Below are 10,127 nucleotides of genomic sequence, written 5' to 3'. Positions count from 1 at the left end.
ATGTCATGGGGTTGTTAAGTTTTTCTTTTTAAAGTCCAGCTAACGAACCCTAAATGACTATTCGATGAACGGTATAGTGGATTGTACCCATCGATCTAACTATTAGTTTTAGAGATCGGAGAAAAAAACTATTTAGATTTTGAAATAAAAAACTGAACTATAGAAGGAAAAAAAAAGGAATAAAGACTTTTAATTGGTGCAGACGGTGCAAATAGAGAAGATCATACAATATCGATTTTGACAGCTTACTGACTTAAATGAAAACTTCTAAATAATTTAATGATCATTTAATAACTTTTTGAAGTTAAGTGATTAAAATATAAACTTAGTAATAAATCAATGGTATTTGAACTAGTTTACCCTTGTAAAAAAAAAATAATAATATACCACCAATACCAGTTTTGCTGTTAAATCCTAGTCGTAGTCAAGGCTTAGCTGTTTAATAGCATTGCTTTGTTTAGAGAAAGTCCAAAATGATAAGACAGTAACTATAAAACCAACCCTTCCCTTTCATTCTTTTTGCATCCTCCTCCAATGGATCTACCATCTTTCCCTGCTGCCCCCACAGTTGGTGCCACAAGTGTACATCTAAACTATCCTGAATCAGTTGAATCATCTCCACGGTCGCATAATGACAACACCTATGATGATCCTCTCCCAGCTGTTCCTGGTGCAAGGCTACGCCTAATGTGTAGCTTTGGTGGTCATATAATGCCTCGTCCACATGACAAATCGCTTTGTTACATCGGCGGTGAGACTCGTATCGTTGCGGTTGATCGTCATTGTTCCCTTTCGGCCCTTTGTACCCGTCTCTCTCGTGCTCTTCTTAGTGGTCGTTCTTTTACCTTGAAGTACCAGCTTCCAACTGAAGACCTTGATTCCCTTGTATCTGTATCTACAGATGAGGATCTTGAGAACATGGTTGAAGAATATGATCGTTTAATAGCAACATCAGCTTCTTCGGCAACCTCCTCGAGAATCCGTTTGTTTCTTTTCTTTAACAAGCCGGACACTGCAGCTTCAATGGGTCCATTGCTAAATGATGCTAAGTCAGAAACATGGTTTGTTGATGCACTTAATGGTTCAGGATTGGTTCCTAGAGGAAACTCAGATTCTGCTACCATAGAAGCCTTGTTGAATATTGATGGTGAATTTGAGGCAGAACAAGTTGTAGAAGAGCAGAATAAAGAAGTCAAAAACAATAATGTAGTTCATGAAGTTCAGTGTTCATTGCCTGATTCTCCATTAGTGGAGAAATCTTCATCTTTTGGTTCATCTTCTTCTTCACCTTCAATGTCCAACTTGCCACCTATTCGGGTTCGATTTGATCAAGATGGTGGTCCTAAAGTTCAAGACCAAAGGGTTGGCATAGAAGAACAGTTTGCTCAGATAAGTTTTGCTACTAATATCCATAAGCAAGATGATTGCTATGGGGCGGCAGTGTCCGCTCTGCCGCCGCATCTGGCGCCTACTCGCACAGGTGGTTCTAGTGACAACTTGAATCGTATTTTATCTGATGATGAGAGATCCGATCAAGGAGTTCCAGTCGGTTTTCGCAAACCTCCACTGCCATTGCAGCCAGTACAACACAAAGCTTGTGGCACTTATAATTTGCCTTCCCCTGATTCAGTTGCAAGGTAAATTTTTCTGAAGTTTAACAGTTCCATAGTCCAATGTTTAGCTGGAATTAGGTTTGTTGAACGCAAATATCTGCCTTGGGTGTCTTACTCCCTGAAGGGTGAAAGTATTGTTCTCAGGTGTCTACACTCGATTTTTGTCTTCTGATTTCAAGGAGAGCCCAAAAGGGTTTACGGAATTTTGGCGGTAGCTCCTAAATCTACCAAGAAAATGTTTTATCATTTGGCCTGATGGGATTCAAACCCATGCCCTTAAAGGATCTTAGTGATAAGAACAAAGCGCTCCTGCCAAAATTCCATGAACCCCACAAAAACTCAGAGCTAAAATCAAGCATAAACATCCTAAGAACAATATTTCCACCATTGAGGGAATGAGGCACTCTAAAACAGATACTTGCACTCAACAGGATTCTAGTATGCTATAATGCTATTATCAGTCTTCTTGATTTCAATGTTATTTTACATGCAGCGATAGTAGCATTGCCTCTGCAAATTCTCTCTCAAAGGCCATGTATTATCAAGATCAAACTCATGTTACAATCAGAGATAATAGGACTGCTGCTAACCCCAATACCAATTCAGATACTTCCATTCCAAGCAACCAAGCCCAAATTCAACAGATTCAAGATTCCTACACTTTGTCTTCACAATTGGATCAACAACAGCAACAGCAGCAGCAACAACAACAACAACAACAACAGTTCGTGCAAGACACTGTGCATTACACCCCTGCTCCGATGCAGATGTCAACTTACTATCCGGTGTACGCTCCACCATTACAACAGCAGCAGTTGCTTCATCATCCAGCTGATCAGCAGTACCCTGCAGTATATGTAATGCCTGTTACACAAGTAACACAACCACAACCATACATGTCTATGCAATCTAATACTGGTGTCATGACTATGAAATCCAACGCAAGTGATGCTAGTATTATGGCCCCAACTCGCCCATTGACACCACCAACTCCTTCAATGGCTACTGTCTCAACTGCTTACAAAGAGACTATGCCGCCCATCTATCCCACAAGTACAGCTAAACCTGAAATGGCAGCAACTGTGTATAGAACAGCAGTTCCATCACCTCACCAAGTGGTTCAAGTTCAACAACCATATGTAGGCTTCTCCCAAATGCAACATCCCCCACCATCACCTGCTGTAACTCATACTGCTAATTATCGCTATGAGTATCCGAACCCTACACAAGATCAAATGTACTATGCTCAGCATCAAACTCCTCAACTTCCTCCGCAGTATCAAACCTTGACTCCGGCTGCTGCAGCGGCCGCATTGGCAGATGCTTCGAAACAACTGCCTACTGATGGTAGCAATCAGCAAATCAGGTGATTGGGTGACTGAAACATACAATTTTGATGAATATGGTGGTTGTACCTTGATTTTTCTACCCGAATAACAATGGTTATAGGCACAAATTAATGTTTTTTAGTAAGATAATTCACAATAAGATATTCACCATCGTTCATTATTTTAAGTTTCTTTTCTTTTGCTATGGCTGTTGTATTGTGTAACATAATAACAAGTCCTTGCATTGCGTTGATTGTTAAATTATTTTGAAAGGGCTTTCCAGTTTACTTTTATATGCATGAAGATCAAATAAAACCCATGCAATTATACACTTCAACATTCAAGATGATAGAACTGTTTGAGGAGAAGAATATGAGGTTTTGGATATCAGAACAAGACCATGTGACTAATTATATATTACAAAATCTATCCTAGTAAATCAGATATGGTAGCAAGTTTTTGACCCAAATAAGAATGCAGCAATAAGATCATATGCAAGAAACAGCAGCCGTTTGATTGCTAACTGGCTTGCGAATCTAGCAGAGGCTGACATTAATTAATTATTATTTCATTGGTGAAAAGGGAATGTGAAGGATCAGTTTTTTGTCATATTACAAAGTGTTAACCTCAGCATATTCAATTTGCATTATAAGGAATCTTAATCAGCTTTGCATTGCTTCACTAGGAAACAAACTTTGGTGTAAGATCCTACTAAGCCGGATGTTTTAGTATATTTTATAGCCTCACCTGAGAACTTTAGTCTTCTGATGCAAAGCCTTTTTGTCAGTTTTCTAGGTCTGAAAACAAAATGTTTGGCCAGATAACACCTTGCAAAATTGATATATTTTGTAATGGGTGTCTCTATATCATCTATGGGTGTATTTACTATTGGAAAAAGTAGAAATGGACTTCTTCCCCAATTGAATCAAGTTCAAACTATGGATATAATATTATTAGAAGAACTTTACTACATGAGTACTACTTTCAGCTCGAATAAGATTACACTACTTGAGTATGTTATGATGCTTTGAATATAATATTTCTTCTTGAACAATTTGGGTATCTCTTTCCTTTTTGGATTATTCTATGATTTCGGGTAATACCCAAATTGTTTTGATGATGGGCACTTAGGATGCATTTGGATTCAATTGCACCTACAGTGCGATGGAATGAAAACTAGGTTACAGTAGAGATTGAAATTTCACGGTGCTGGGATATAACTGGACTTGCCTTTGGGTCACACCGTTGAGTGGGAAAAAAAGAGTGAAGGCACCTGCAGTTACCCACCAGGCTCTAGTTGTGATAAAAAATGGCCATTCTTTGTGTTTTTTATGGTATTTATAACAATCAAGAAATGTAATAAATTGGTTAAAGGTGAAATATTTATTGTTGGTGATTGCAATATTATTTTTATGAATGTAATATATATTTAAATTAGAAAATTAATTGTCTTTTATTTGGAAATTTTTAATTGTCCACTTTAATTATGAATTTGATTATATGTTATGTTATGTTAATGGTCTAAACTAATGTAATATATTTTAGCAATTATGAAATTTAATTATGTCATTTACTATATATGGTTATGAAAATATTCTTACAATATTAATGACCAATTATTTTCTTGTTATAAATATTTGTTAAATTTATAGCATTAATGTTGAATTTAACACTTGATTTAGAATATTCTATTCAATTATGTTTGGATTCCTAGTTTAATTTTATATTCTTATTCCAGATGTATCAATACATTGCACAAAGACAAACCAAAATAGTAATAGTAATAATTTTATTACATTTTTTTAAATTATTTATTTATTTTTATATATTTCTTTGATTTTTTTAGAATTACGATCAAATTGAGAATATTTTTAAATTTTGAGAGTTAATTTTTTACAATTATAAATAAATCGATATAAAATAATAAAATTTGAGAGTTAAATTTGTTATTATACCAAATTTTTTAACTGTCATGTTAGCTCATCGTTTGTGATTTTAACGAGAGTGACCAAAATGATCGAACTATGTGACGTAAGTGCTTAAATTGCAAACTTTTTATTTCTGGTGCCTAAAATAAAAAAAATTTATAGTTGAGTGACTAGTTATGTAGTTTACCCTTTATCACATAGCATGTCATTAATTAATATCCAAATAAGTCATTATATTTTCACTCATATCTAATTAAGCCATTATTATTGTGTAAAGATACAATATAAGGGACAATAGCCCACTTTTACAAGGGCTTAGTTTAATATAAAAAAACAAAAACAAAAAAATTAAGAGCTTATTTAGGTAACAATTAAAGTTTAAGGATTTATTTAGGTTTAATTTTGCATTGTTTCTTAAAAGCGTTTTTGGAGTCATAAATAATACTAAACACATTATTTTTGAAATTAAAAGTGCTTTTGAAAAACGCTTTTAAACCCAAAACCAAAAATAAATTTTTCTAACTTCTGATTTTGACAAAAACACTTTTAGGAACAAAAAATAATTTTAACTCTTGTAAAATATTTTATATACTATTTATATTGGATATATAATTATTTTCCTATTGAAATTTATTTTAAATATATAATATTATATATTTAACTTTTTATTGGTTATATTTAAATATTTAAAATATAATTTATATATTCGAATTAAATTTTATAAATAATTAAATATTAATTGCTTAAAAATATTTAAAATTTATATTTTATATATTAAAATATTAACAACAAATTATAATAAATTATTTTTTTATATTCTTATTAAAATATCATAATATTAACTAATTTGAACATTATTTAAATGCATATTTGTTATTTTATAACACAATATATAAAATGGACATGTTAATTCTCAAAAGCACTTTTTGACAACAAAATATTAAACACTTAAATCTTAAACTAAACTTTTTGAAAAATACTTCTCAAAATCACCTTTGCCACCATACTTTTTAAAAATATTTTTTGACAGCAAAATATTAAACACTTAAATCTTAAATTAAACTTTTCAAAAATATTTCTTTTCACCATAATTTTTAGAGCACTTCTCAAAAACAGTACTAAACTAGCCCTTAGATATAACAAAAGTAAGGGAGAGCATCCGATTTGGTATTAAGCCAATTTAAACTATTATAATTTTAAAAAAAATTTTGATTGGACCAGAATAGAATTCAAAATCTGACAAAATTAAATCGATCTTAGGTCAATCAGTTCAATAGGTTAACCAACTTTAGTTATGGAGTTTAAATAATTTATATTTGTTTTATAAATTATAAATTATAAATATATTTTAAATAATTTAAAATATAAAATTAAGTTCTTCGGACCGGTTTAAAATCAAACCCAACACTTCTTTTATTATTTATTAATTTTTTATTTTAAAATATATAAAATTAAGTTTAAAGTTGGTAAACTTTAAATAATGTACGAGTTGGTGCACAATATTCTTTTATTATTTATTAGTTTTTTTATTTTAAAATAAATAAAATTAAGTTTAAAGTTGGTAAATTTTAACTAATGTACTAGTTGGTGTACAATATTTTAAATGGTGCAATCGAAATTGGACAGAACGAATCAGTGTCATTGGTATAGATTGATATTTTTATCAATGTAGAACAAAAGTTTACTATTTCAATTTTTTACTAAAATGGTGTACATGGGTCGGTATAACCAGAATTGATACAGAATTGACTACATCAGAAGATACAGTTTATTGCTCCTTGATCAAACTCATCATCAATATTTATAAATGGTAATAGAACTTAACGATCAATTACGTCTCAAGAGAGGCTAACTATGGGCAGATTTCATGATGCATTTATTGATTAATGAAATGTTGAATTTCATAAATTTTGAACATAATTGTTTGAATCAAATTGAATTGACCGGTCGAAATATCAATTCAAAGAAAAATATCAAATCAATTAAATTTAGAATCTTAAAAAAATGATTAAATTAAGAGTTGAACCAATTTTTTAAATATATTTTATTTTTATTTTTATTTTTATGAACACCTAACCAATTTAACTATGTATCGGATTGTGAAAACCTAGTCTGGTCCATCAGCATTTAAGCCTCCTTTTTCTCTTAAAATTTCTCCATCAAAAAAGTGCTTCTCTCTAGATGGAGAAGCTAAAAATCTCACCATCTAAAACGCTGGAAGTGCTTTTGGCTAATAAAAGACCAAATTAACCTATTTCTCCCCCTTGAAAAAACGTTCTTTCCTCTGCTGTGAAAGCTCTATACCCATTTTTTTTTCACATTTTCACTGTGAAAGCTCTTTTCTGTTCTTTGTTCCTCTTCCGCAGGTAAGTTTGTTTTCTTCTTCTTCTCTTTAATTATTAATTATGCTTTGTTTTTAGTTGCTTTTTAGTTCCTCTTCCGCAGGTAAGTAACTCTTCCAACAGAAAAAAAAGAGGGAAAATTCTGGCTTTTGTGCCTGTTTTGCTTTTACTGCTTTGTTCCTCTACTGCTGCTTTGCTCTGCCTCTTTTGCTTTACCGCTTTGTAATTATTCCAAACTATTTTAGTTGATAAAATAGAAGAAATATAGACTAAATCAAAATTCGTATCCAAATTCCATATCGTTGGTGAATTTTCTCTATCTTTTGTATTTAAAAGTTTTGATGATGTTCTTTTTAATTGTTTCTAGGGTTTAGCTTTACGATAAGAAACATTACTAATTACTCGAATTCAAGCTCTCCAATCTATAAATGATCATAAAATCACATTCAACGGTTGGATTTTGCAATGAATCAGATTCGTATCCAAGCTAAAGGGGAAGGTTTGATTTGAAAATGCTGTGAAGTACTTTCAAATTGATAACCAGCAAGGCCTTTCTTCTTAGAAAAGTCAAATAGATTGAATGTGCAGATTCCAACTTTGCTCAGTTTATGTAATTGTTCTTAGATCTGTTTGATTATATTAAAGGCTGAAGTCCCTTTTCTTCTTTTAGTAAAATATGGAATTGGTTCTGCTTGTTGCATTCTTTGCATTCGAGAATCGAGAGAAAAATCAAGAAGAAGCAAAGAGTTTTATTTATTAATAATGATATTTAAGTAATGAAAACCTGATTGGTTCTTTCCATTTTTGGTGTTTTTACTTTGTGGTTTGGAAGTAGTTAGTAAGATGCTTTTGGAATTAATTCTTATCTAATATAACAATTGATTTGATCAACGTGATTGCTTGGATTTGAGAATAGATGAACTTGTTTAATGTTGGGAACTTAGTTGGAGAACTTGTGAATAGCTAAACATGGTATATTTCTTTGTTTTGGTAAAAGAATCTAATGCCAGTAAGTGCCCATTGGGGTATATTCCTGTTCCATTTTTTAACATAAGTTTTGGCTTTTCTCTGCTAAAGCTTGATTTATACTTAAAACATTTAATCAGGAGCCATTCTTCTCTCTACGGCGCTTGGCTCACAGCCTTCTGTTTGTAAATTTGTTCCCAGGTAGAATATGATATTCTCAGATGCTAGCATTTGATGTTGGTGAATTATGTGACCTTTGGTGGAGAGTGTGAGGCTCTGCGCTGAGCAAATAGATGCAGGCAGTTGGCTTTTAGTAGTAATGAAGAACATACAGGTGTTTCCCTCTTTTAATAAGTAAATATATGTATATAATTGCTCTCTTTGGTGTCAGCTAAGTAGCCACTGTGTCAAGTTACAAGTGATCATTACTCCTAAGTTAACATATAAAAGAACTGTTCACTCCTAAGTTGCAACTGTTGTATTTTTTGGATTTTTTTTTTACTTTTAGTAGGAAAAAAGTATGATTAATTCAGTTAAGTGGGACAAAGAGATTGGAAAGCATGGCTTGAACTTTGAAAGGTGATATCATGTGTAACTCAAACCATATTTATGTTTGAGTTCCTTGTTTTAGAAAATGGATATAGCTGCTGCTTGCTGTTGACGATTCTTAACCCAAAGTATTAATGCTTGCTCAGATTCTTAACCCAGTGTTTATTTCATGAAAGGCTCCATCTTAAAGTTGCTTCCTGTTTGACTAGCAATTTTCTAGTATTAATGCTAGTAGATTGGTCTTTGACTAGTAATTTTCTAGGACTATTCAGGTGATTGCTTCTTGACTCTTTGTACATTGTTCTATTTCATTTTCTTTGTCAATGAATTTGATTTTATCATTGGTTAATGTTTTTAGTAGCTTATGTTCTGTTTCTTTTTTGTCAAGGTTGTGGAAGGCTCTCCAGTTTTATGCAGGCTTCAGCATTTTCATGCTTTATGTGTATCAACTCCCTATAGAGTTCTCAAGTATGTTACAGTGGATAGCTGATTTTGTTGGTCTATTCAAAATATGTTCAACATCTGAGTGGACTGAAATTTGCTCTTCTGTTTCTCTTGTACTTTTTTACATCATGGTATGTACCAGTTTTATTACTATAGGTCTGATTCTGTTTAAAGATTTTAGCTGAACCTTTAAATGAAATGCAATACACGCTAAACTGTTCAATTGAAACTATGTTTGCTTTTATAATTCTAAGTATTTTGTTTTATATTCTCAAACATTTAATCTAAAGGGTGATGAAATAGTTAGTTCGATCCATTGTTAATTGAACTATAATTAACTAAACCGTTAGTTGAATTGAGCTTTTTCTGTTAAAATAATTAACCGAATCGAACCAACTTCAATTAATTTTGTCGACTTTCTATTGAATTGTTGTTTATATAACTTTTTTTTTTCTTTTGGTCCAAAGTTCATACCATTTTGAAACAATTATTGGCAAACATTACACTAAAATAGTAGTGTGCATTAAATTGGAACAAAAATATGACAAATAATGTGCATTGTCATATAGTAGAACAAAAACATTATAACATTACAATACAATGACAGTTGGAACGAAATTGATAGGTGTTTAATTAATTAAAAGTAAAAAATAATTTTTATAATAATACAATCGTGTCAATATCTAATTGCAAATATTTAATTTTTATATTTAAATATTTAAATATAGTTTATATATTCTAATTAAATTTTATAAATAATTAATATTAATTACTTAGAAATATTTAAAATTAATATTATATATTAAAATATTAACAATAAGTTATAATAAGTTATTTTTTTATATTTTTGCTAAAATATCATAATATTAACTAATTTGAACATTATTTAAATACATATTTGTTACTTTATAATCTCATGTCTAAAATGGACATTTTATTCTTCAAAAGCACTTTTTG

General features: G+C 31.2%; 1 protein-coding gene and 1 long non-coding RNA gene across 3 annotated transcripts; both read left to right on the top strand.

Annotated features, from left to right (window-relative positions):
* The first annotated feature begins 459 nt into the window (after window positions 1–459).
* LOC107926629 (probable serine/threonine-protein kinase yakA) lies at window positions 460–3,202 on the top strand. Its single transcript, XM_016857521.2, has 2 exons — window positions 460–1,637; window positions 2,107–3,202. Exons 1-2 carry the CDS (start codon window positions 535–537, stop codon window positions 2,981–2,983), a joined length of 1,980 nt encoding a protein of 659 aa, XP_016713010.2. The 5' UTR covers window positions 460–534; the 3' UTR covers window positions 2,984–3,202.
* A 3,761-nt stretch (window positions 3,203–6,963) lies between these two features.
* Window positions 6,964–9,399, top strand: LOC107926716 (uncharacterized). 2 transcript variants are annotated; one of them, XR_005930286.1, is made up of 4 exons: window positions 6,972–7,235; window positions 8,379–8,511; window positions 8,686–8,998; window positions 9,115–9,399. It is a non-coding gene; the product is annotated as an uncharacterized lncRNA (long non-coding RNA). The 2 variants fall into 2 exon arrangements; XR_005930287.1 differs by lacking the exon at window positions 8,686–8,998 and having other exon boundaries at window positions 6,964–7,235.
* The last annotated feature ends 728 nt before the right edge of the window (window positions 9,400–10,127 follow it).

The sequence above is a fragment of the Gossypium hirsutum genome, chromosome A07 (genome assembly GCF_007990345.1).
Source record: "Gossypium hirsutum isolate 1008001.06 chromosome A07, Gossypium_hirsutum_v2.1, whole genome shotgun sequence".
NCBI lineage: Eukaryota > Viridiplantae > Streptophyta > Magnoliopsida > Malvales > Malvaceae > Gossypium > Gossypium hirsutum.
Note: the sequence above shows the minus strand (reverse complement) of the source record. Positions and strands in the feature narration are given on the sequence as shown.

Excerpts from the sequence above, each read along its gene's own strand:
- LOC107926629 (XM_016857521.2), top strand. The coding sequence starts at position 535 with ATGGATCTACCATCTTTCCCTGCTGCCCCCACAGTTGGTGCCACAAGT. Across the intron at positions 1,638-2,106 it reads TCCCCTGATTCAGTTGCAAG|CGATAGTAGCATTGCCTCTG; the intron begins GTAAATTTTTCT and ends TTTTACATGCAG.